Source organism: Tarenaya hassleriana, unplaced genomic scaffold, assembly GCF_000463585.1.
Source record: "Tarenaya hassleriana unplaced genomic scaffold, ASM46358v1 Cleome4, whole genome shotgun sequence".
NCBI lineage: Eukaryota > Viridiplantae > Streptophyta > Magnoliopsida > Brassicales > Cleomaceae > Tarenaya > Tarenaya hassleriana.
In genome coordinates, this window is record NW_010966881.1 from 1,299,423 (window position 1) to 1,326,790 (window position 27,368).

The 27,368-nt window shown below is 37.2% G+C and overlaps 5 protein-coding genes and 1 pseudogene across 5 annotated transcripts; 2 read left to right on the forward strand and 4 right to left on the reverse strand.

The window, feature by feature from the left end:
* Positions 1-2,837: 2,837 nt before the first annotated feature.
* On the reverse strand, positions 2,838-3,600 carry LOC104823354 (non-specific lipid-transfer protein 4-like). The gene is made up of 2 exons (XM_010554897.2): positions 3,217-3,600; positions 2,838-3,113 (listed from the first exon to the last, which is right to left on the reverse strand). The coding sequence occupies exons 1-2, from the start codon at positions 3,561-3,563 to the stop codon at positions 3,104-3,106; spliced, it is 357 nt and encodes a 118-aa protein (XP_010553199.1). The 5' UTR covers positions 3,564-3,600; the 3' UTR covers positions 2,838-3,103.
* Positions 3,601-3,888: 288 nt separating this feature from the next.
* Positions 3,889-5,535, reverse strand: LOC104823355 (protein DETOXIFICATION 53). Its single transcript, XM_010554898.1, is given in 2 exon segments — positions 3,889-4,820; positions 4,823-5,535. Coding segments are annotated over 2 exon segments (1,440 nt in total). The 5' UTR covers positions 5,457-5,535; the 3' UTR covers positions 3,889-4,014.
* An 8,233-nt stretch (positions 5,536-13,768) lies between these two features.
* LOC104823356 lies at positions 13,769-16,465 on the reverse strand. The gene is made up of 9 exons (XM_010554899.2): positions 16,268-16,465; positions 16,114-16,176; positions 15,975-16,030; positions 15,644-15,737; positions 15,492-15,552; positions 14,956-15,037; positions 14,726-14,781; positions 14,321-14,384; positions 13,769-14,082 (listed from the first exon to the last, which is right to left on the reverse strand). Exons 1-9 carry the CDS (start codon positions 16,397-16,399, stop codon positions 14,019-14,021), a joined length of 672 nt encoding a protein of 223 aa, XP_010553201.1. The 5' UTR covers positions 16,400-16,465; the 3' UTR covers positions 13,769-14,018.
* Positions 16,466-20,605: 4,140 nt separating this feature from the next.
* LOC104823357 (transcription repressor OFP1-like) lies at positions 20,606-21,716 on the reverse strand. The gene has a single exon (XM_010554900.1). It carries the CDS (start codon positions 21,480-21,482, stop codon positions 20,802-20,804), a length of 681 nt encoding a protein of 226 aa, XP_010553202.1. The 5' UTR covers positions 21,483-21,716; the 3' UTR covers positions 20,606-20,801.
* A 966-nt stretch (positions 21,717-22,682) lies between these two features.
* LOC104823358 (CBL-interacting serine/threonine-protein kinase 22) lies at positions 22,683-24,416 on the forward strand. The gene has a single exon (XM_010554901.1). The coding sequence runs from the start codon at positions 22,888-22,890 to the stop codon at positions 24,166-24,168; it is 1,281 nt and encodes a 426-aa protein (XP_010553203.1). The 5' UTR covers positions 22,683-22,887; the 3' UTR covers positions 24,169-24,416.
* Positions 24,417-24,559: 143 nt separating this feature from the next.
* LOC104824516 lies at positions 24,560-26,564 on the forward strand (annotated as a pseudogene).
* Positions 26,565-27,368: the final 804 nt, after the last annotated feature.

Here is a 27,368-nt window from a genome sequence, read left to right on the forward strand (position 1 = left end):
CTGTGCCCCCCCCCCCCCCCCCACTATTCCTTGTTATCACTGTCTCTACAAAAAGGTATATCACAAAATACCCACAAAAAAATTACTATCACTACTAATAATAACAATGATTAAACTCTGCATAAAAATGGTTATGGAATTGGAATGCGACTAACCCATAGACGTGGCAGAGGCAGGAAACACAAAAAGGTTGCTAATTGCAAATCATATGGTGTAAACTTGGGGGCCACATTACGGACATTTCCTCTGGAGTTGACAAAACAAAAACGAAGGAAAGATACTTAGTATATGCGCATCCGTGGGTCGCTCTCATGTCTTCCCATAGTATACACCCTCAGATGACGAAGAGCGGAACTCTGTGACGGTGGACTCGAAAGGACTCGTAGACCTTCGGACTAAAATGATGGTAATCAGTGGCGGACGGAGAATAATTTTTAATTGGGGTATAAACTATAATTAGAGAAATAAAATTAATTTTATTATGGAGACATTGAACGATTTTAATTAAAATTTTATATAATTTATAAAGAAAATAATTCTTTTTTTATTTAAAAGTGGGTGCCAATGTTGGGTCCGCCCATGATGGTAATTGTCGCCATTTATCAAGACACGGTATAAAGTGAAGATATCTAATCGTAACTCGATGAAAAGACGTCTTCAAAAGAAATGTGGAACACCTCCAAAACGTTGAAAGAAACGGTGGATTGAGAGACATGTGAAGGACAATCCCTTGGAATCCGTTATCCGTTGGAATATTTCAACGAAAAATTTTAAACATATTTTTTATTCCGATCCTAACCCTGTCTCTACCTCTAAATCGAACCCAAAACTGTGAAATTGATCATTGAACTCACTTTCCAATTGGTCACTTATTCTTCAATTATTTCATCACTCCGACATAAACACGGTTAATTCTAGAGTTTAAACTAACAATCATTCAACTACTCCAAAATAAACTTATGATATAATATAACATTAACACATATATATATACAAGTGTTTATACATATAAATATTTTTATATATATATATACATATATATTCACACGTACACATTTATATACATGAATTGTTAGATGGTGAGAGGATGAAAAAGAGAAAGAAAGAAAACCAAAGATGGTAATTTTTTTCCGTTGCATCAATCTCTATATTACATTTCTCTTAAATATAACTCTAGATTTGATAATCCCTATAACTAACTCTAACAGAATGTTTAGTACACTAATAGGGAGAAGATTGAAAAGATTGAAGAAACAGTGCATTTGGAGATATGTGAAAAAACAAGATTAAGAGGGATGTTGATTATTGTTTACTTTTGATTTGGTTGATTGAATCTTGTGTTATTACTAAGGGGACGACTGGTTGCACCGCTACTATCCGCAAACGGAGCGGGTGCAATTTTCGGTGGTTGTGGACGATTGAAAAATTGACCGGTTGAACCGCAATCAAACTTGTATTTTTTAATCGCAACTTTTAATTTGCGTTTTGGTAGCGGTTTCTGGCGTTTTGACAAAAAAAAACTAAAATATCCTTATTAAAAATTATATAAAACATCAATATATATATTGGTGATGATTTTGTTTAGTGTTATGATTTAATATTATTTTCTAGTATTATATTTTAATAAAAATACAATAGTATAATTTTTAGATTTAATAATGATTATTTTTAATAATTTTTATAATAAAATTATTTTTTTACAAATAAATTAAATTGATAATATTTATATTTAAAATTTATTATTTAATTATTATAAATTTAGTAAATAATTTTTATCAAAATGATACTAAAATGTTAATTAAAACTTTTATAAAAAATTATTTTAAAATAATATTCTTTTTGATAATTTATATCAAAATGCAAACGTAATCGCAACGAACCATTCACTTCTAACTGCGCCCACCTGTAATCACTGTCCACAACAACTTATCAACCAACCAGTACTAACCGTTCATAATCGCTAGGGGTGGCCATTTCGGTTATTAACCGAATAACCGAACCGAACCGAACCGAATAAGAGTTATTTGCTTAATAACCGAACGGTTGAGGAAGTTGAATAACCGTTCGGGTTCGGTTCGGTTCGGTTAATAACCGAATAACTGCGGTTAACCGAACGGTTATTGAGTTTTTTAAATATTTTAATTTTTATCCTCATTATTATTAGTATTATTTTTTATACTTCACTTTTAACCTTATATATTTCACCCAATAAACCATAAAATATAATGTTTTTAACTTTTATCCTAATTATTGAAGTTTTTAGATTTTTTATAATTTTATTTTTACATGATTAATCATTTTGTGCATTTATTTAAATAGATATTTTGACATTTATGTAGGATTAATAAATTTTTTTAAAAAATATATCATAACCGAACCGAACCGATCTAAAACCGAACCGAATAAACCGGAAAATATAACCGTTTGGTTATAATTTTATTATGCAAAACCGAACCGAACCGAACCGAAACCGAACCGATTAAATCTATATAACCGTTTGGGTATGATTTTTTTATAACCGAAATAACCGAACCCGAAATAACCGAACCCCGAAATGGCCACCCCTAATAATCGCTATCAAACGTTCTGAAACGTCCACCCACAATCGCAACCGCTGCGGTACAACCAGTCGAACGCTAAATCCGATTAAAATCTTCTAATTATTTTTAGGAATAGATAGTTTTTTTTCTCACCTAATAAATACAGGAAAGAAAAGCTCGTTAGGTGTGGGCGAATGTCTCACTGTATTGTCTTATTCATAAAAATTCTGTCAAGATGAAAATCGTATTCAAATAGAAGCCACTATTTATTGAAAACGCCGTTTGGAAAGAGGTCCGTTTTATGCTTTGGCCCTCTCGTGTCGTAAGCACGGTTTTTGCGACCGAATATAACATCACGTGCGTTTATATAAGATCAGTATTCATATAGATATAGATGGTACATGCGGCCTCGGCCATTTAACGTGGTCGGAGTACATATACTATTAAGTTAATACAAGACAATTACAACGGCACATCGAGTGAGTGTATGTATATATATATATATATAATAAGACCATATCCGTCTTTTATTCATCCGTACATGCCTCGTGCAAATTCTGACTTCAGTTGATGCTGCAACATTTTTTGAAACAGAAACAATGAAGGATATGGATCAATGGAGAATGAATAACAATCGAATGGAGAAGAAATGTGCAAGGAAAAAAAAAGAGAGAACCTGTTGCAGTTAATGGAGCCGCTGATGGGGTAAGGGAGGGAGACGCCGCAAGCGCGGGGGAGTGAGGCGGCTAAGTCAGGCTTGATGCCTGTTATTCCCTTAGCCGCCGACTGCAGGCATAGACAAGCCTGTCGACGGTCCGGTGTGGTCCCAGCCATTCCGTACAAGTCTTTGATTCCAGCACAGCAGGGCGGCGGCACGGTTCCACCGCCGCCGGTGACGTACATGATGCAGGGTGCCAACTTGCTCTGCACCGTGCCACATGTAATGGCTGCGTCTGTGAAAGCAGCTGCTGCCAAAGCAACCATGACCATGCATGCCATCCACCTCCTCGCTGCCAAAGCCATGTTTTCTCTTCTTTTTTTTTTTTTCTTGTTTGAAATTGTTGGTGATGATGGTGAGAGTGGTTTGAGCTTATTATATATAGATGAAGATGTGTTGGTTAGTCGTTGGATTTCATTTATTAAAAATCGCATTTAGTTCCTCCTCAAAGAAATAAACAAATAAATTGAGATAAACGTTCCGCACCCTAATGTGGAACTCACGATTCTAGAGGTCGATGGTTAGATGGCGGTTGTGCGTTAGAGTTATGGGCTAACGGCCCTTACATGTCGGCCCAACCCATTTCATTTTCCAAAAAAGGCTGAAAAAACAACCGTCAAGAATCTCATGTGGCGTGGCTTTCCAAAACGGCAATTTAATTATCTGCCAAGAAATCCTATGTCATGAAAAATTCAGTTAAAGACTCCTATAACCTCAAAAAAAAAAAAAAATCAGAAAGGGAAGTTAGTGAGTAGGTCATCGAGTGTTATCTAGTAAACCGATCTCTAAATCATCATCATCATCCTCTTGACCCTCCGCCGACGAAGAAGAAGAAGAAGAAGAAGAAGAGGCGTCTCTTTCGCCGGCGACTGACGTCAGCTCCTCCGCCCTCTTCACCTGATGTTTCCAGTCCGTACGAACAACCGTACAAAGCAGCATCGCCAAACATGTCACCTGCGCCCCAAACAGCCCGTACCAAAGCCCTCTAAACCCGACGTTCAACACGAAAGTCGTCACCACCGCAATGGGAAGACCCACCACGTAGAACGCGCATAGGTTAACCCTCGCTCCTTCCTTTGGACGCGCCGTTCCCGTCAGCACCCCACACGCCGCTGTCTGAGGCGAGTTCCCCACCTCGCATAGCCCTAGAATTGGCAGCGCCGACGATATTAGCTCTAGAATCTGCGGCTCGTCAGTAAACATCTTCCCCCACACTGACCGCAGCACCGTCATGAAAACCGCCGCCGATATTCCGTAAGCCACCGCCAGGATTAACCCTATCAGGGTGGTGCATTGGGCACGCGTGGGCTCTCTCGCTCCCAAAGCATGCCCGATGCGGGTGGCGATGGCGCTGCTGATGGCGAAGGGGACGACGTAGAGCAAGCCCGTGGTCTGTATGAGTATCCCCATGGCTGAGACGCTCGCTTCTGGGTTCCCGAGGAGTCCACACAAGAAAAGCATGATCTCGTACCACCAATACTCCAAGCACACGGAGATGGCGCTCGGCGCTGCCAGTGAAAGCAGCGGCCACCAGCCGCGGGAGAGGGACCGCAACGCGTGGGAGAGTCCGAGACACACATGTAAACGAGGAGACCCACGTTAAGGTTTATAGTGTTAAAAGCCATAGCGACCGCGACGCCCTGAACGCCCAAACGCAGGTACACGACGAAGACGTAGTTGAACAAAGGATGAAGCAAGATGGAAACAATGGCGGAGATGGTGAGAGGAGACGTCAGCCCTTGCGTTCTGAGGAACGTGCGGAGAGGGTGAAGCATGGCCTGAGCCAGAAGCTCAGGGACGAAGAAGACCATGTAGACTTTGGCGACGCGAGTGATGTCAGGGTCTTGACCCAAGAGAAGAAAAATGGGTTCGATGTTGAGCCATGAGACGGCGATGGGGAGAGAGACGAAGAGCAAGAGGCAGAGCATCTTCTGAAAGGTCTGGCTGAGAACGGACCATCGCTTGGCGCCGAAAGCTTGGCCACAGATTGGATCCATGCCGACGGAGAGGCCCTTCAGGACGGCGACGCCGGTGATATTGCCGAAGCCCATGGCCAGTGCTCCGCCGGCGAGTTCGAGCTTCCCGAGGTGACTCAGGAACCACATCGAGATCACCGAGCGAGAGAAGATAAGGAGTGAGGTCATGACGATCGGGCACGCGATCTTCCCCAGCGACGCCACTTCTTCTCCAACCTGCATGCATGGAAGAAATGAAGAGACTCTTTCATTCTCTTATCTTTCCATCGGAAAATGAAAAAGTTTTTTTTTTTTGGTCAGACAAATGTTCACGTGGCCAAAAGTGAGAATGTTACAACTTTAGGAACTGAATTATCAAATCCGCAAATGGGCAGAAAGCCAGAGGACATACTAGGATTTGTTATCTTTTGCGTCAGGAGCTCTGCACTTTCTTGTTTTTTTTTTTTTTTTTTTTTTTTTTAAAATTTTTTTTTTTTTTTTTTTTTTTTTTTTTTTTTTTACAAATTCATAAAGAAAAAGAAGCTTCTACCTTTGAATTTCAAAAAGCTCCCAATTCCTGGTACATTCTTTTTAAATAGCTCTTTTATTCCGAAACATTAATATTTTTCTTGATTTTAAGGATTCTAAGTTAGGAAAAAAAAATCTTTTGACGTGTATATGAGCTTTATTACATCAAATATTCTTATTCGGATTAAACAATTATTAATCGTGTGACCGAACCAAACATGAAATCGCTAGATCTTTGTACGTACTGATACGTCAATTTTGACAAGTTACTAAAATTTCGTCAAAGTCGGATACCTAACAAACACTGTTTGTAACTGGTTGGTCCTACAAGTCCCTTGTAATTCCAACCCCAATAATCAATGACTTTAAAAAAAAAATAGTTTGCTATGAAATTCATGACGATAGCTCTAGGGTTTTTTTTTTATTATGAGTATGTAGAAGTACTTTGAAGAAAAGAAAAAAAAAATATTCTCTATGGGTTATCGCAGATGTCGGATTTCCATATGCATATTACATTCGGAAAATCCTATGTATTTGAAAAAAAAAACTTAAAAATGAAATTACGTCTCTCATATGCAAGTGGAAAAAAGAATAATTAAAAACATACAAAATGTAATTAACATGTCTGATCCTATGCTATATGCTAAAGTTATATTAAATCTATATCTATCTATCAGCCAATGGAACAGAGTATGTTACTATCCCCAAAAAGCCATGGACGTTATGATAAAAGACCAATCGAATTGGCCATATAGCTAAACTATGTGCAAAATATTTAGAATTCCCTTAAAAGGCGATTTTTTTTTTTACAAAATTTAATTGCCGTCTGAATACAGCAAATTAAAAGAGAAAAAAAAGGGACAGGCCTGGTTGAATGGGATATTGCGGAGGAGGCTGGTGGCCGGAATCCAACGGCGGAAGGCGGCGATGAGCTTGGAGGAGCCACCGCGGCTCCCTTCTTCGCCTTTCTTCAATGTTACGTCGACATCACGTTCTCGATTCATAGTACCATCATCAGACCCACTGGTATTCGTCGTTGATGATGTACACTTGCTCATATATACGTGTCTAATTTGTATGTATGTATGTATGTATGTATGTATGTATACAAATTGATATCCAACTCTTGTTAATTACAAGACAAGAATCTTGACGATGATGACGAAAACGAGAGAGAGAGAGAGAATGAGAATGAGAATGAGAATGTCAGCTTCGCAGCCTCATATTTATGCACGCTCGACTCTTATTATTTTACTTTGATGGAAATGTACCCTTTGTGTCAGTCTTGCCCCTTCTCTCTCTCTCTCTCTCTCTCTCTCTCTCCCTCCCTCTCTCTCCCTCTCTCTCTCTGTTCCTTTTAGACACATACATACATACATACATACATACATACATACATACATACATACATACATACATACATATCGACGTTGGCTATATGTTTGAGCTCGATCGATTTTCACAAGAACTTCCAACGTTAGAGCTGTAGAAACACATTAAGAATTCAACGGAGTACGCAAAGGATGACGTAATTCAGACAATAAACATTAAATTATATGAATGGGATCCCTGAGGTCTTTCTTTATTTGCTACTTATAGAACGTACCCTTGTCAATTATGGAAATCGCATATAAAATAACACCAACTGTCTCATATTCCATATAACACTAACAATGTGCCAATACTGTTTGAATTTTTCACTTTAAAAAAGGTGCAAGCTGTTCGTTCATATAGGGCATTCCTTCATGCATTGGCATACATATGTGTATATATACACAACCGATATATATATATATATGTATTCTATGCATATGTACGCATGTATTGCTTTGCGCTATTCCTGTGTTTTTAATTTGTGCAGTTGTTTATTTATCTACGACGAACAAAAGAGCAAATGGATCCCATAATTTGTGTGTGTGGAGGTAAAAGCGTACTATTTTTTTATTATTGTGTACTTGTATACATGTGTGTACACACACACACACACACACATATATATATATATATATCCCTCGATTAAATGTATAAACTTTTAGAAAATGATGTATTCCGTAAAATAAATTTGTCAAACCGAAATAATGGATGTGAGCATATACTAATGATTTCTGAATCAACGTGATAGATGTTTTAATTTTCTTTATTGGTAACCGTTTGGCGAGAGACATGTCATATAGATGGGTTAATAATTAACTAAATGAGTATTGTATTAAACGTTTGTTACAATCTTTTATTTTATATGTATACAAGTATGATAATATATATATATATATATAGAGAGAGAGAGAGAGAGAGAGATAGAGAGAGGGAGAGTGTTTTATAAAAGAAGGGCGTATAATATAATGTTTCACACGATGTGTATAGAGACTAAACGGATAAATATTTAAGAAAGGGGATAGCAAATAACATGGAAGAGTAGTAATAAGATAGGTTTTAGACACAAGTTCCGAGGATGGCCCTTGCATTCAACCAGAAGCCTTCTCTTATAATTTACAATTACAATTATAATTCTTCTTTCTTAGCTGTTTCTAAGTACGGAGACTGAATACATCCGGAAATTAGCCCCCATTTAATTTCCCATATTTTTTTATTTATTTATGTATTTAAAGGAGGATAATAAATGAATTTGGGGAGCAAATTGCATCTCTTTCCAAAGAGAACACAAGATTTCGCCTTTGATTGGTTCTAGCTAATTATTCTTGGCACAAGTTTAGACCATAACGTCTTATTAATGGATACTATCCGACATGCATGGTATTATTATATATGCGGATCACAGCGTAGATGCATATATATATTTAAGTGATCATAAGCTATACGAGCTAGTGTGTGTCACCTAGAAATTATATGCATTTTCTTCGTATTAAAATTTTGTAAGTTGCCGTTGGTAATGCAAGTGGGTGCACGTACATTTACAAAACCCTTATTGATCATGACCAAAAAAACCCACACACCCACATACACATACGCATACACACACATACATCATATATATATATATATATATATATATATAACACTCCGACAGGGAAAAACTAATAATGGGTATCATCTTATGTGGGGGGAGTGGGGGGCTTTTTAATTGCAAAATGAATGGTATTCTTTTGGTTTTTTTTAAGATGGATAAATATAGCTTCAATAATGTGAAAAAAGAGGAACAGAATCATGAGGGCGGGTGGAGGTTTGCTCCCTAGACACCCATACAAAAGAGTTTCAGCTTAAGAAAGCGACGGCTTCTCTCTAATTCGGCAGTGCCACCAACATTCATTTTATTTCCATTCACTTTGTAGCCAATCACATTCTCTCTTAGCCTTTTTTTTTATTTGTTTAAAAGATTTCTTCTTCAATAATTGTTTCCCCTTTTGGTTCTCTACTTGTTTTCTCTCATTCCCCACCAATTTCAATAATGCGAGCTCCATACGCAGTTATGGCATCTTAGTTTTTGGAGAGTCTGTCGTATTAAATATTGTATCCGAGTGTGTGTGTATATATATATATATCCAATATTTTGAAAGAGCAGTATATATCTGCTGCAAAATGAACCAATATGTGTATTATATGAATGAGGATAAAGCATATATTGTAGAAAAATAAAATGCGAAAATAAAATAAGACAAATAAAAAGAAACGAAATTACTTTTATTGCTACATCTCTTCTTCTTCTATTTACATTACAATGAAAATGAAATACATATTTATAGGAAAATTAAGAAACGGAGTAAAAAGGAAATATATATACAATGGAAACAAATAAGATACATAATATTTATCATAATAATATTGTATCCATTATTATTCTCCATCATATCTCAAATTTTATTTTACTCCAATCACATATTCGTTTTCCCATTTTAACATATATAGTACCCCCATATTTTGGTTATGTTGCATTAATTATATATTATACAAGAATAGTTCATTTACAGTAGTCATCGTGAGAACTGAAACGAACCTATTTAACTCAAAAGTCATCAAGAATGATGAGTTCCATGGAAGGTGGTTGTTTCAATTTTCTCTTTATTACTATATTATAGTATTAGTTTAATAGTTTTATTGTATATGTGTGCGTATATATGTATAAATGCATATAAAAGACATAGCTTTATGGAACTTACGTACGTTCGCGTGCTTAATCCAAAATTAAGACGAATCCGGGACCAGAAACAAAGCAAGCTTAAGCGTACGGAAGATGCTCAGCTCTAACCAATTACTGTTTACACACATGCACACTCACGCAGTGACACGTTTGCTCTTGTTGTTTTTTTTCTTCTTCTTCTTTTGGATCCAATTTTATTGTTATCATAAACTCTATATATATATATATATATATGTGTGTGTGTGTGTGTTGGAATTGACGACTCTTCGGGTGGGATAGGGTTTTGAGTTGTTGCCTTTTCCTATGACATTCTGGTCATTGATGTTAACGTCGGGTTAGCTTAGCTAACATGTTCATCCTTTTTCATTGGAAGTGTGAACCATGCCGTGCATATTATTAATTGGTTAATGCCTCCATTTCGATTTCCATTTGTTATTTTATATCTTCCATGTTTCAAATATATTTAATTTTCTAATTTTATATCGAAACTTTCGAATTTAATAACTTTCAAAATAAATAACCAAATCATGCATATGATAATAGAAAGATAATTTCAATATCTGCGAATGCATAACTTCGATAATGTTATAGAAAGTTATTAATAAAATAATAGTCAAATTCTCTGACCATAATAATAATGTTGGAAATATTAACATTTTAATGACTCATGTAATTTTGGGTTTTGGAATTCAATATGACATTGACTTCATTGATGGATATGAGTTTATGAAAGTGTTGAATTTCATGGGTGTTTATTGTTATCTCTCTCTGTTTATCCTATAAATAGCTAGTGGACATATGTTTCACATTTTTCATCCATCGAAAAACTATCAAAGTAAGGGTGAAAGGAGAGAAAAACGAACAACGAAATTATTTAGTTTATTTTTCAAAATTATTCCGCTGCAACATGGATTCAGATACAATTCTTATCTGATATATATACTAATTTCGAGTTGTGTGAATTATGTAAAACCATATCCAATCTTGATGAGTTTTCATAAAGTTAAGTTATTGAAAACCATCAAATTAAATTTACAAATAAATCCCATCACTAAGAGATGCAGCTAAAATAAATTGATGAAAGCAACATATATGTTCGTAATTGATGAAAATTTATGTTGGTAAATTATAAGCATAGACAAATACTAAAACGCAACTCCAATTTCGACTTAAAGGGGAATATTATATGAGTTAGTTGTGCTTATTTTAAAATGGAATTCTGACAAAACGTTGGTTTCCATATTCATCGGCAATGTGGTGGGAACTTCAGCTGATGAGGACATAAGCCGCTTTTTGCCATATCAGCACTTAAAGCATCTTAGTACGAGAATCAGTAAACTATGTCTCATAAGTTCGGGGGCTTTTGTAATTGAAAAAAAAATACAATTTTTTTTTGAATAATCCGTTATATATTATATAGGCTATATAAATAAAGTTATTAAATATATAGGTTTTGAGAAAAGATGGAACAGAGTTCTATACAGTTGCCGCCCTAATCAATCAATGCGCTTTAGTATTTTTTTTGTTCATGTATGTCGCACTGATACAAGCAACACTTGTAGTGTAGGAAAAGTTTAACTTATCTCATAGTATAATTTATATTATCATTCACATTAATTAGAATTGAGCTTTTTTTATCATCTTTTTTTTTTTAATTGTCACCAAAGATAGGGCCAACAAAAGCAGTGCCTCGTGACTTTAATGTTTGATTATCTTCCAACAATTTTAACTTATCCGACCGCATTTTTATCTGTCTTTTTTTTTGTTTCCGAAATCTAGGAGGTTGAGATTGAATTAAGGTTAATCTGAGTGTGTGGCTACATAAACATATATATATATATATATGTATGTATGTATATATATATATATATAATATTATCAGTGAATATCTTTTTTTGGGGTCATGGGTTGACATGATAGAGAAAGAAAGATAATAATAACAAATGAGAAAGGTAATAAGAAAACTAGTACTTTAATTAGTTGGCATAATGGGTGTCACATGATAAGTAGTACTATATGGCCCCAACCATTTCGTCTAATACAGTTGTTAATTGAATATTGAAAAAAAAATATGGAGATCTTTTGAATAATAATCAAATCTGAAATCGAATTAACCTCTTAATTCAATACGATATCTGGATATAAAAAGGCGAGTGGAACATATATACTGTCCAATAATAGAGAGAAAGAATAGAGAACTATTTGATTTTTCATTATTTAAAATAGAACATTATAATATTTATAGGTAAAAATAAGATAATAAAATATCTTATTTAATTAATATAATAACTACTATATAGTTATAATATCAAATCTATAATATTATGTAATTAATCTTCGTTATATCTTGGCGATCTTCTGTAATCTTTTCGATATCTATTGGCTCCAAACGAAACAAGAGGTTTTAGGGGTAATTAAGCCTTTGGGTGTAGTCGGAGGGTTAGGATTAATTTGTTAATTGGTGTTTTGCATTAATAAAGTCCGAAGGGTACAATAATACCTCGGTAGTGGGGACCCGACCAAACGAAACCAATGAGTGGACACTTCAACACACGAGCTCTCACGCATTTTAGCTCTCTCTCTCTCTCTCTCTATACATACATATGCTAACCAAAGGTTTATTTAACTAATAAACAATAAGCTTGGACACTTAAGTGAATACTTTTAAAAGTTAAAAACATAAAGCCAGAAACTTATAATAATAGCCCTTTAAAGATAATCGGTTTAGATGATAATTAAGAGTTCCAATTAAAGGTTGGTGAATGAAAAACATTTTAGCTGGACAAAAAGATTGGATCAGCTGTGAGATGTAGAGTTCGAAGTTTTTGGTCAAGAGAAGAAGAATCAGTTCCTAAACTTAAGGAAGTTGAGAAGATTTAGGAGACTGAGAGATAAATTTAATAAGATCAAGAGAAGATTCTTCTCAACTCGGGAGCCTATGAATTTAGAGGAACTTGAGAGAGAGAGAGAGAGTTTGAGAAAGTGAATATTCAAATTACAATGAATAAAAATAATATCTGTACGAGGATAAATGGTTTCAGTCTCCGATAGTTTTTCGGAAACCGACCAAATTCACATTTTTATTGCTCATCTTGAGCCAGTGGACAAATGATGCATTGCTACCAAAGTACTAATTTCATAACATATGTCTAGCTTTTGATTCATATTTTATGTGGTTATTGGTGGTTTATATATATCTCAAATAATTTTAGATATGTACATCTAAGTTGGTTTGTGTGTGTATATATATATATATATGTGCAATTAAAACATCATAGTTCTTTTGGGGATTCTACATTATCACGAATCAATAATACAATAAAAACTCCATTTATATAAACCTTTGAAAACGACAATATCTAATATAACAATACTGTAATTAACGAAATCAAAAGAGAGAATTGACTTTAACGTCAAAAACTCTATCAATGTGACGAAACCATAGTCAACAAAAAATTCGCTATAACAGAACGACAATGTCCACACAACAACATACAACAATTATAAAAAATTAATTTTCAACATTATAATCTCAATAATTCGAGAGAATACTACCCACAAATAGCATTTCAAACTATAAATCAACCCTGTAATTTTCAACATTATAATCTCTTATTCATAGGTTCGCCCTTCTTTCCTTGATTATGATATGATCATGAACACTCACTCTTGTCTATGAGCATCGTAATTATTACTAATTAAATGACTGTCTTTTAATTGGTTATCCATTTATAAAACGGTTCTTAAAATTTAGAAATTATATTGGATTGTTCTAGAAATTTTTTTTTATATAAAAGATTATAAAGTGGGTCCGGAAATAAGGACTAGGATGGAGTGTGCAACGACCTCTATTGAAATTTTTCAGAACATTTGGAGACTACAAAATGAGCCCGTTTGGAGTCCCATAGCTTCCTTGGACTCTCTTGAAACGCAATAAGAAATCAACTCGAGGGTCAAACGCAATAATGATCTATCGTACTCGAACAAATCAAACATATATTTAGCAACAAAAACTGAATATAAAATCGAGTCCAAACATAGACCGAAATCCGAAATTGAGGGAACCCGAGCTATCTCCCCAGGCCAATTCTACGGTACATATAACATAGGAGTAATAACATATGTATATGTACCTCGAAAAGCAGCAAGGAAAAGGGCAATTCTGCGAATTGGCGAAGGTTGGTTCATTCGACTTTGGCAATTCCGACAGAGGGCGTGCTGCTTTCGACCACTGTCTCTCTTACAAACCTAACACAAATGCATTTCCGATTAAAATACCATACCCATTTGCATGAGTTCGATTCGACCGCCCCCTCTTCCGAACTCATAACTTGCCTTACATTATCTTTTTAAAGAGAGCTACTAACCAACCGGTAATCAAACACACACTATGCAAACCTACCAACTGATTTCCAAAGAGTAAACATCAGTTTTGGTGGTCCTCAAAGAAAGAAACTCTGAGCCACATAACACAGGAAAGACATACCTCGCCAGCTTCTCCCGCGAAGACTGTAAGACGTAGATGGATAGCATAAAAGACATCGCCAGCGCTGTTCAAAGACAGAAACGAAACAAAGATATAGTTCCTTTACATTAATTTTGAAAGTATGATGCTTTCAGGCTCATGGTCATGGGTGCACGGTGCTCACTGCAATAGATTGCTTGCACTTTACAGAAATAGATCTCTAGATCTAATACAATATTAGACTCTAAATCCAAGATTATTAACCGTAAGCCCAAACTTTTCCCGTCTATCTGTATCTTTTGTTCATATCATACATAGTTATATGGAGGTTATTTGAGTGCTATGCATCTATAAAGTGGAGAGTCTGCAATGACAACAACACAATTGCCCCCACCCTCACGTCTGATTTAATCAAGAATGAGTTACCTGATCCAAAGAGGACGTAAAATCCAGAAGAGATATCGATTTCTGACTGCTCCTCCCTGCAAGGTACAATAAATTGACTCAGAGGCTGATCCCATCAATTATGTAACTAGGAATGAGCTCACGGGCTCGAACTGATACATAAGTTCATGAACGAGACCACGAGGAGAAAGTTCTTAAGACCAGGAGAACACAAAATGATCCTCAAGATTCAAGATCAAAATTTGTTGTACCATGTGTATCTAACAAGGACATGTTTTGGCCAGTGCTGAGGATCCCAGAATAGTTTGCGGATCTCCGGATGTATCTCCAAATCTGTTCAGGGGTAAAATGAAGTTGATCATTTATTTCCATATTGTGATTATGGAAACATAGTTGAGGACCCATGTACATGAAAATTAATATAGAGGAATCTGGGATACATCCCCGTCTGCAAGAAAGGGAACATGACATGGAAGAACCCATGACAGTGAACAAGGTCATTTTATATCAGAAGATGTTTTCATGCATGGCTGAAATAACTTCTCTCGTCCGGATATATTTGGACAGATGATAATGGGAAGCCTTTTCTGGATGGTGACTAATTTAACTAGGCCTACAACACAAATGCTGGGTGAGCAAGCAAGACAACTCTTCGGGCATTATCATCTACAGAACACTGTGAAAGTACCCAGCAGATTAACAATGTGGAATATGCAACCCATATTCTCACATTTGCTTATAAGACCGAAGGGAAGGTGCGATAAGATGAATGAAGGATGTTACGTACAGCTATGAGGCATATCGATGACTTTAGCAGTGACGCCAAGCAAATCTCCTCCAGAATAACGCTGAAAAATCAACTTCACATTAGAAAACCACGTAATGCTACTATTGGCGCATAATCGAATTCAATCTCAAATCAGAGTTGAGTTAAAACACCAGATGCACATCAATCATCGGAACCTCTGAACTCTTGCGATTGATGACAAAAAGCCAAGGAATGAAAAACTTCTCTCTCCCAACTTGGAACGATCTGCACTTCACTTAAAACCATCAACTATCGCAAATCGCCAAACTATCTCAACAACAAAGTCAGACATTGCTAGACAAGATCTAGTAGCTCAGCTCCGTGAAGCAGCAATGGAATAGGAGGGAAAAACGCATAGAGCAACACTACACCGCCCTTCCTCCTACAAACCATTTCAATTGGATTTCCGAAACGAGAAGAAAAAAGATACAGAAGCATAAAAAAAAACGCAGAGCCACTCACATCTTGTAAGGATCGGCTCCCGTGTAGCCAACTGGTTTCGCTATTGGGATCAACACCTAACAATCGACAAGGAAGAGAAAACCAAATTCAATCAGATTTACGAACAAGTTCCGAATCGTCAATCTACGGCACATAGTACCTCGCGATTGACGGCGAAGATGGGACAGTGTTTTCCAATCACGTCATGCCATGTCGTCCTCGACTGCAAAGGAACGAAAACAATCAATGGATCCGGTAAAAACAAAAATCGGAACAAGAAAGGGCAGAGAATCAGAGTGAAACGGAGTACGAACGGAGTGATACTGGCCCATCTTGCTCATCGGGACAATATCTCCAGGCCGATAAGCGATGGAGACAGCGGGAAACGTGAAGGAAATCACCATCAGTACGGGAAGAAAACGCGTCCTCGGTCCCTCGACGACCATCGCTGCTTCTGCGAGATTCACCGGTCGTAAACTCCGATATTTTCCCTTTCGTTCCTCCGGCAAGCCATCTTTGGTCTCTACAACGTAATTGGGCCGTAAATGTTGGCGAGGACTATCTTTGTCGGCCCAATATGAAGGACACATTTTATTGTATCTTTGCATAAGATTTTTCCCTCTTAAAAAGCCCATTCTCTCTTCGAGATTTGTTTTGGTAGCCGGTATCATGAAGGCCAAATACCCAAATTCCGGGTATCCGTCCCGACCCGAAGGTTGGATATCTGCAGTACAATGAGTAGAGATCAGATTTTAAAATATTTAAAATCCGAAATTCGAGTTCGGATTCGGATTTGTATTTTCGGATCAGGTAATTACTCGCGGATACCCGAATAATTAAAAAAATAAATAATATATTTTTAAATTATTACAAAATTACAAATATATCTATCAATACTTAATTGTTTTTATATTTATTTATGCCAAAAAACTATCATTTTATAATCTATTTATTTTTAGTATAAATATTTATCATTAATTTTATAATTTATTTGTATGAAATATATAAATTTGAGAGTTTTGAATTAAAATTTGTTTAAACCCGTCGGGTTCGGGTATCTATGGGTACCCGAAAATTGTCTCAAGGGTAATATAGTTCGGGTATCCGGAGATTCAGGTTCGAGTTCGGGTTTTGAAATGAATAACTCGTCGGGTTCGGGTACCCGACCCGTGTCCACCTCTAAATCTCGGGGCAAAAAACAAGACATGTGATTGGAATTATACTCTCCTCCCCAATTTAAAATTCAAACTCGGGACGAGACACACGCTTTGTATCCCTATTTCACCGGTTTAACTATCTAAATTGGATTCTCTCTTCAAGATTCACTTACTCAAATGGATGAATCAATGATAATTAATTAAATAATTTAGATATTTTCCCAAAAATTAAGAAGAGAGGTGCAGCATCACATCATTGGTCACGTGTTACATTATCTTTCATATATATATTATCTTCTTTTGTTTGTCTTGAGTGTAAATATATAGTAACGTGTCCCTCCCAAGTGGGAAAGAGGACAAAGCCCTAACGCTTGTAGTTGTAGTGATGGATACACCCTCATGGTCATGACAATGCATGCTTTGTTACAATTTCCACCTTCTCCTAGTCGTTGTCTTAAACAGAGGGTAAAAGACAGACCAAATGGATCCCGATAAAGATTTTGTAAAGCTAATCAATTTCTCAATCATATCATAATTATCTTTTTTTTTTTTCCATTAATTTCCCACACACATTTCACTGAATAGATTATCTATCAACAGGTTGCGCCTTTCATTTAGGCTTCATAATCCAACGAATCGGATTTTTCATATTCGCCGATGCTTGATTAAAACGTTTGTGAATAATCACTAAACGGAAGTATTGCTCAATGCCCATGTCTCATTTCTCCTGTAAAACACACTATTTGTATTAGGTGAGGAGATTCACACGGGTGCTTGCTAGTGTCTAACCAATATATATTTGCATACATATCATATATATATATATATATATATATATATGTATGTATGTTTGGACACAAAATTGTTGCTTTGTCATGGGTCGCAAGCTATATCTAATATCTTAGAAGATGAAAGACAAAATAAATATACGCAAAACAAAATTCTTTTTATTTTGTGATAATTAATTTTGTGGCTCCTCACGGGTTATTGTCTTGCATTTAGTTAATATTGATTTTTGTCTAATAACGTTTTTATTGGTTATAATTCGGATATTAACCAATTGCCCTCTCAACCCTATTGTTTTCCCCTTTTATACATTGTTTGAAATTGTCTGTATACATGATTAATTTCTAATTTTCTATGACCGACACGTCCTCTGTGTGTTTAAAATCATATGTCTATTCCATAACCCTCTTAATTAGTTGTCGGTACCTTCAAATGACACCCCCATCATCATATAATAAGATCAATTTGTGTGTGTGTGTGTATTAAGTCATTGGGATTTATGTCCTATTTTACTTGATAAACATGGAGCTGGTATATGTATATATATATACACACACACATGTGGTGGTAAAAAAACAAAAAGGGGACCCTGTCAATGGAAAATCAATAGGAAAAGAACAGTAAATGGTTCTACCAAAGTCATCAAAGTCGGTGACCTAGAAAGATATGTTACTTTTTATGTTTTTACTGTTTTACTGTTTCTATTTGCATTTAATGGAAAAAAAGCATTTTGCTTTTTCGCGTTTGTGCATATTTACATGTATTTTATGTTTGTTAGATGTGAACATGTATTAATCAAAAGAGCCTGTCCAATACAAAACTGGTTTAACCATAGTCATATGTATTTATATGTTATATGTTTGAGGAGGTTTCTGAAAGGGTGTTTATCATCAAACCATAAATATATTGTACAATATTGTGTTTCGTCTGGTTTACTTTTTATGAGTGTATTGGTTGAGTTTGACTAAGACAACATATACATTAATATAGCAATAATCGAACATATATATATATATATATATTCGCATCATTTGTATTTGTAGAAATGATGTTGTATAATGATATCGGCAGTTGAACGTATCGAATAACAAAGAACATAAATGTCTTTACGTCGTGTTGGTTTCACACATCCCCACAACCATGCACATGCAAAAAAGACTACGAAATTTTAATTTCGAAAAACTAAAATTAATCTTTAACACAAATCAAGTTAAGTAGTGGTAATTTAGTATTGTATTATTTTATTTGTTTTTTATAAAATTTATTGACATAATTACAGACCAAATCGTTTATACGACAAAAATAAACTATGTAGATTTCTTAATTATTAAGAACATAGATAGCCATGATAATTTTAGTTCACATCCAATTATTTAGAATATATATATATATATGTATATGTATATTCAACTTTTATAAGCCACATAAATACTAAAGAGGCACAAAATCAAAGGAATTTGTAAGCATTATCCTGCTCGCTCGCACTCTAGGGTTTGAAAATTTCGTGCCGCTATTGGAAAATTACTTTTTCGTAGCTTTTTAAAAACCTCAACTTTTGCGTAAAATAAGTTTTTTTTTTTTATGAAATGTGATTTGGTATTAATACCGTAAAGTTCTTGAATTGTACAAAACGAGCCTAATCAGGCTGTAGATGAGCAAAATAATATGACATCCCATGTGCAAGTGCGTAAAATAAGTTAGTAACGTTGAAAGTAGAAGATATTTATTTAATTACAATTTGTATCAATTCATCACGTAAACTACACAATCGTCGATTCTTCTCCTCAACAAAATAACACATACACTAACGAATTTATTTTTTAATACAATAAAGTTGATATAAATAATTGTGTCGGATTAGCTTGAACGGTGCACGATTAAAATGGATAGTGCCCTGGTGATTTGGCCGACAAATTCTTATAAACATGAATTGGGAATTATGGAAATTCCTAATAACATGAATGAAACATTGTTAAAATTATAATATACAATCAAAACGTACCTCCCGAACGTTTGTAACCTAGGGCCGGTCAAGATTGACATATATTTGACTGTAAAGTGAATATAACCATAAGTTACGTAGTATATGTATATACCTGCATATTTCATGAAGATTGTTCTCTATATATATATATTGTCAGTATAGCGTACTCTGCTGCATAACTTGGAGTTGGATTGTAGAATTTACACAAGAATCTAATTGTCAGTGCAGTGAAAGAAAGCGAGACTGACTTTCTTTGGATTTTATCACTTCAATTTCATCGAGACACAAACTGATCCTCCTTGCAGGTTTTGTCCCTCATTGGGTCCCACTGGGTTTCTGTTCCCTTGCTAAATTGCAGCTTATCGTAATTATTATTATTATTATTATTGTTGTTGTTGTTTGTTATTATAATGAAAAAATGTTCTCATTATATGTGAGTAGTGTTGCGTGTTACACTCTTCTTTCCCCTTGGGAAAATGCATCCCTACTTATTCAATAACGTTATCACCCAGGGTTTATGTTGCATGTCATTTGTGCAGAGATATATATACTCCGATATCTTGTTTGTTTGTTTGTAAAGATAACTGCAAGAGATTTATTTGATGATAGAAGTTGAAATGGGTCCATTTATATCTTTTTGGTTTCTGATTGGACTGCATAAGCGCGTGATTCATGCCAGTCTATTTCTAGTGACTATACATGTACATGCTTACGTGATATTTTCTTCCATTGCAAGAATGCACAAAACTATACGCATGTACGCACAGAGACATGTACGTATATGCGTATATACATATATATACGAACTTTGAGAAACAAAAGATGCCAAATTCATGAAAAGTAGATAAACATATATACAAACAAACTACCAACAAAACCATAGTTTTTGGCATTTTTCAGAGTAGAACAGCTAGCACTTAATTAGTTTGAGCGTGGACAAATAAATTCCAGCCATATCTGTTTAAAAACCCTAATGATGATATCATGATACTCATCCGAATTCAGGGAGAGATAACAAGCGAGAAGCTCCTCGAGGTCCTTCTTTGCCCTTATGCGGTTCTCAACGATCATCTCCATCATCGACGCCTTGAAGTCTCCGTACGGATCCATTGACGTTTTCACCACCACGAAGCTGTCGGAAAATCCTGCGGAGGCCGGAGGCCGTACGGTTTTCACTCCCTTTCCGGTAAACACCCTCCGACGCGAGTTAGGTCTTAGCCTCACCCCCGAGGAAGTTGTTACGTTGGGTTTCCTGCGGTTGGCGTTTGCGTTTGGAGAAGCCTCCGCGTCCTGGACCGGCTTGGTTTTGATGGGAGGGAGTAGTAACGCGGGAACTTCGCCGTCGGAAGTGGTGGAACGGCCCTGTTCGAGAGAATTTGAGGGGGGGATGTGAAGAAGGTCTCGAGTGAAGTAGTGAGATTTTCTAGGATGAGCAAAAGATCCAGAGAAGTGATGATGATTTGGGGTGTGGAAGTGGGAATCATGATGTTTATGATGAGATGATGACGATGGCGATGATAACGAGTTGGGAGACATATCTCGGAGTTTGTAGAACCAAGCGTTAGGGATCATGTCGGAGAATCTGAACTTATAGTTCCCCATTTCCACAAGCTCTCTCTTCTTCTTCAGTTGGAGTTTTGGAAGCTTCGGTCTCGAAATATGTCTCTGGGTTTTTTTTTTCTTTTGCTTTGGTGTCTGTATAAATAGATGAAGTGAGCGTGTGGGAAGGAAGGAATCTTGGTAGCGTGGGCCCACCAGGTTGAAACTCTCGCTCTCGTGGGACCCAACTCTGTTTTAATTTGCCCCTTAATTTGACTTTTTAGTTTCCGCATAATGATTACGCTAAACACTGTTAAATGTGTTATGTTTGTTGGTAATTTTTTTATTTATCGATAAATAAAAAAATTACATTTCCTTTCGTCGTTAATATGTATATATTACGAACGAGTACGGAGACTGGTACAGCGTGGCAGTGGCAGTGGGAGACGCGAGAGGAGCGTTCAGATTCCTACGTCAAGACAATCTTATGGTAGCGATTATGGGCCAAACTTTTTCGGATGAAATATATTTGATGTCCAATGCTGTTAATCAATGGGCTCATCCATCCCCATCTTTATAACCTCTTTGTTTTTAATTTTAATACACGAATATGAAATATATGGTGGGTCATATACATAAATCATGTTTCACGCCAACCATTTTTATCACAGATCAGTTGTCTATAAATTCGAAATAAAAAATACATAGAAAATGCCGTTACGAAATACCACGAATGGGTAAGAGTTTATATATATATATATATATGTATGTACAGCAAAAGTCCACCAATGCTAATGGGTTTTGGCCTTAAAAAAAATATTGCACTGATAGCTGTCTAATTATAGTCAACGGTAGAACGACTCGGATCCACGCATCAAACTTCGAAATATTTAACAAAAAACGGGAAGAAATATGATTCCGATGAATTGTTTAAAATCCATGGATTATGCAAACATGCACCTCTGGTCAAATAGCGTATTAGTTCATCTTGAATTGATTGTTTTTTAATAATTATATAATTTGCGATCCCTAATCATCAGATTTAGCATTTATTAGCTAATAATAAGTAAGATAGTATGATGGGAAATTGATGCAGGCATATGAGTGAGGAAAAGACAAAACACATTATACTAAAAAAATGGTTTGAAGTCGTTTATTTAATTTTATCCGTTTTGAATGTTTCCAAAAAACAATAAGTATATAAACGTCCTTCCACGTTGTTTTATGGGTGAAATATATTCATGGAGTTTACAAATAAATAATAAACTAGGGAAAAAACAAATCCTTTGAAGTTTGAACCCGTCTAAATTAGTTTATTGGGTTGTGAATAAAATTCTTTTCACGAAATTAGGGTAAAAAAAAGTGATTACGTGGGAAGGAAGGCAACTTATTTATAAACAAGGAAGGCGCATTGTTTGCTTCTTCTTCTTCTTCATCGTCGTTTTGTATGCTACGTGGATGAGTAAAAATGGCGGAGGACTCGGACACGGAGTCGGTGATAGTGAACGTAAACGGAGAGGACAACAAGTCGGCGTTGTTCGGGAAATACGAACTAGGGAAGCTCCTGGGGATGGGAGCCTTCGCAAAGGTGTACCAGGCGGTGGACGTCCGCACCGGAGAAGGCGTGGCCATTAAGGTCGTCAACAAGAAGCGACTCAAGGAAGGGTTGACGGCTCACGTTAAGCGCGAGATCTCTGTCATGCGCCGCCTCCGTCACCCTCAAATCGTCCGCCTCTCCGAGGTCCTCGCCACCAAGTCCAAGATCTACTTCGTCATGGAGCTCGCCTTGGGTGGCGAGCTCTTCTCTAGGGTCTCCAGCCACCGCTTCACCGAAAATCTCAGCCGCAAATACTTCCGCCAGCTCATCTCCGCCGTCAGGTACTGCCACGCCAGAGGGGTTTTCCACCGCGATCTCAAGCCGGAGAATCTCCTCCTCGACGAGAATCGCGACCTCAAGGTGTCGGATTTCGGCCTAAGCGCCATGAAGGAGCAGATTCAGTCCGACGGAATGCTCCATACCCTCTGCGGGACGCCTGCCTACGTGGCGCCGGAGCTCCTCATGAAGAACGGCTACGACGGAGCCAAGGCCGACATATGGTCGTGCGGCGTCGTTTTGTTCCTCCTCAACGCTGGTTACCTGCCCTTCTCTGACCCCAACATCATGGGCCTCTACCGCAAGATCCACAAGGCCCGATACAAAGTCCCCGACTGGACCTCCCCCGATCTCCGCCGTTTGCTTCGCCGTCTCCTTTACCCCGACCCCGATCGCAGAATTTCCGTCGACCAGATTCTCCAGGATCCCTGGTTCAACGAAGGAATTGATCCCATCGATATCATCAGAACTCAGACCGACGATCACGATCTCGAAGAGCACGCCAATAATCTCAACGCTTTCGATCTGATTTCGTCTTCTTCTTCTGCGAATCTCTCCGGTCTCTTCAACAATTTCGTGACGCCGGACCACTGCGACCAGTTCGTCTCAGACGAGGCACCTCCGGAGATTCTGGGGAAGGTGGAGTCTTTGGCGAAGCAGTTAAATCTGAGGATCGTGAAGAAGACGGAGAGGGCAATGAAGCTGGAAGGGCCCATCGGAGTGGTCAACGTCGTGGTCAAACTTCACCGGCTAACGGACGAGCTGGTCATGGTCGAGATCAAGAACAAGCAGAGAGAAGGGCTCGTTTGGGCCGATGCGCTCAGACAAAAGCTTCGCCGTTTGGTTAACCAACCGGTCTATCGGGTTCCCCAGTAAACCGTGAGGGAAATTTCCCGGTTTACGATTCTAATTGAATGAGAGGTCCGGTTTATTCTTGGTCCGCCCGATGATGGTTCGATTCAATTTTTTTTTTTAATTATTTATTAAGCAGAGAGAGAGAGAGGCAAATGATAAAATGATATGTAGTGCTTGTTGCTTTGCTTAGTGTATTCGGGTGGATATTCATGTCACCTTTTTTTTTTACCACGTACGTGTATATAATGTATTGTCAAAGGTATCTCGAATTCCTTCTCAATTGTGCTAAATTTTTATTGTTGTATTCAATTACATAAATATGAAAACGGAATTGGGATTACCAACTATTTATTTATTTATTTTATCAATGTTTGGGTTATTGTCAAACGACATGAATGCCCACCCGGTTCGTGGTTGCTGCTCTTTTACCTGGCAACGTTTTCCTTCATTTCCCTTCCGTCTTCGCTGTCAAGAGAAGTCAGGTCCCCGATTCATCCTCTATAAAGTCCGAATCCGAAACCCCGCCTCGATTTTCATTACCTTTTTGTTTCCAATCTCCAGGCCGCTCTTCGTCGATGCTCTTCTTCGATGGTTGTCCAATCCGTAAGTCCCCCATTTCTCTCTCTCGATTGATTTGCATTGCCCCGAGAGCTAGTTTTTTTAAGAGCTCGCCCTTCTAATTCATAAAATTGAATCGATTTCCATTTTGCGAACGCCGGGTTCTTCGGGTTTAACTCCAATGTCGTTGGTATTTTAGGTGTTCCATTATTCTCCATGGGCATGGGATTGTAATCTTAACTAAAGTTCTCTGGAGCTAGGACTGGTTACTTCCATGGTGTGCAATCTGGACTAGCGTTAGGGCTTTCCGTTGTGAGCGCGTTCCTTGGGTACTAGGGTTTCTCCATTGTTTCGGTTCGAAAAGGAGGAATATTAGGGGTTGGTTTGAGAGGATAATGTGTATATTGTGTGTTATTCAAAAGTCATCCCGTCGGGTCGCGACGATGCTGCCTTGGTTAATCATCCCGTTGATTGGACTTTGGGCTCTGTCTCAGCTTCTTCCAACCGACTTTTCTTTTCGAAATTATTTCACCAAGGCTAGCTTGTGTTTTTGTGCTTTTGATTACCTTGTTCCGGTACGAGGTTTTGATGTCTCAACTGTCTGCTTGGCGGGTACGGGAAAAGGCCCATCTTAGAGAGAGGAGGAGGTTGGAAGCTATTGAGCTGGAGAAGCTAAAGAAAACTGCTACCAGGCATTGTCGAAATCGCTCGTCACCTTACCGAGACCAAAATCCAGGTGGAGGCCGGTTTATGTGCTCGCATTGCGGGCATATTTCCAAGAGGCCTGTTTAGACATGCCTGTCTCTCCTGGATTAGGCCTGTCTAATTCTGGTGATCTTGAAGGATCTTGTTGGAAGAGGTGGCAAGATGTTTAATGGAAAGGGGTGGAGTGATAATGGATGGACACATGGGCGAGATTGGTCAGAAAATGGCACCTGGGCTAGCGAGGCAAGGTCCAGCTATTGGTGGGTGAACAGAGCTTTTTGAAGATCCATGTTATGTCCCGGATCCGATGTCTCTGCTGGGACCTGTTTCAGAATCACTTGACTTAACACCTGACTTTGAAACAGGCGTAGGACTGGAAAAGCAACATTGCTATGAAGAAAGCGACTTGTTGTGAAGTCAGCAAGCCATCTCCTATTGAGTCTCCCCTATCAAGATCACGAATGAATGATGAGCAACAAGAACAATGTAAGGATGAAACGTGGCGAATGTGGACGACTCTGTTTGGCCAAGACAGTCTTGGTTTTGTGGGTGGAGGACCAGCGAGCTAGCTTTTAAGCCTAGAGACTAGCAAGGAAGATATTGTGTATTCTGTACCTCAGAGTGGGACAACATCGTTGTTTGCAAAGGAGGACCCTCTGCTTCCGAGTGCTTATCCCGCACATGAAGAACTGTGTGTTGGAAATGATGAGAGAAGAGGTGGATTGGGGTCCTGGTTTTATCCAGGATTGTGTGGCAGAGGCTGCAGCGAGAAGAAGAAGCCGGGTCCGTGCTGGATCATCCATTTGAGCTTCTGCCAATGAGTGGCTCAAGTAAGTGTTGCTTGGTCTGTACCTTCTGTTTCTGCATGGTTGATGGTGGTAATAAATGTTCATACTCGCATGCATGAAGGTGAAGCAGGACGGGGAAGACAGCGGAAAGCAGTTTGATGAGTTATGGAGGAAGATGTTCTATTCCTAATCTAACAACATCAACATCAGCTTCAACATGTACAGTCGTCGTCGTCTTTTTGGTAGTGTCTGAGCCTCAGCGGACAATTTTTTTTTTTAAGAACACACGCACAAAAAAAAAGTTCAAAACATCTTACGTCACTTGATATTCAGAGATATATAGTATATACATCCTCTCCTCAGTCAGTCTTCCGTTTTTTTTTTCTCGACTAAAAATGTTAGAGACTTTCACTTAACACGTACGTAATTATCTGGTAATACTATTTCCTTCATACGCTATTTTTATTTTTGATAACCTCATACGCTATTTCTTTATAATTAAAAAACACACAAACAATTTATTTTGTTCACTGTCTTCTCATAAACTTGGTCTCTTAAATTTGAATATATATATATTTTTAGATGATTTAAATCATAATTGTTTTTGCCGTCATTAGTCAAAAGCAAACTTTCAAGGTTTTCAAAACATAAGTAAAATGAGGTAACTCTCAAATTCGAATACGAATATTGAAAATTAGATATTTGAACCAATATTCTGATTTTTCTAGGTTATCTGTGCCCCTGCTATTTGTATATATTTGAGTACTTATATTGGTAAGTCTTGTATAATTCAAGCTTTTAGGATTATTGAATGAGAGATGGGTGCCATATCATTTTCGGACAGGTGTTTATCTTCTGTTAGGAACTTCACGATTTAGTCAACGTGACGTAATGGTAATCTTGTGTCCACGTCCACGACATCACCGAGTCTTCAGTGTACATAACTTTTTTTTAATTGAATAAACATTTCCAAGTTCCATTAACATTACAAACAATATTCATGATAAAACTGTCAGAAATACTACTTTAATCATATACTAATGTAATTTAAACAGCCCCATAACTTGTAACGTACTTCAATCATATTATATAAGAAGTTCTACCGACAGTATAAATTATATCCAACAGGGTGTATCGGTGAAATTGTCAGCTTCTAACTTCCATGGAATG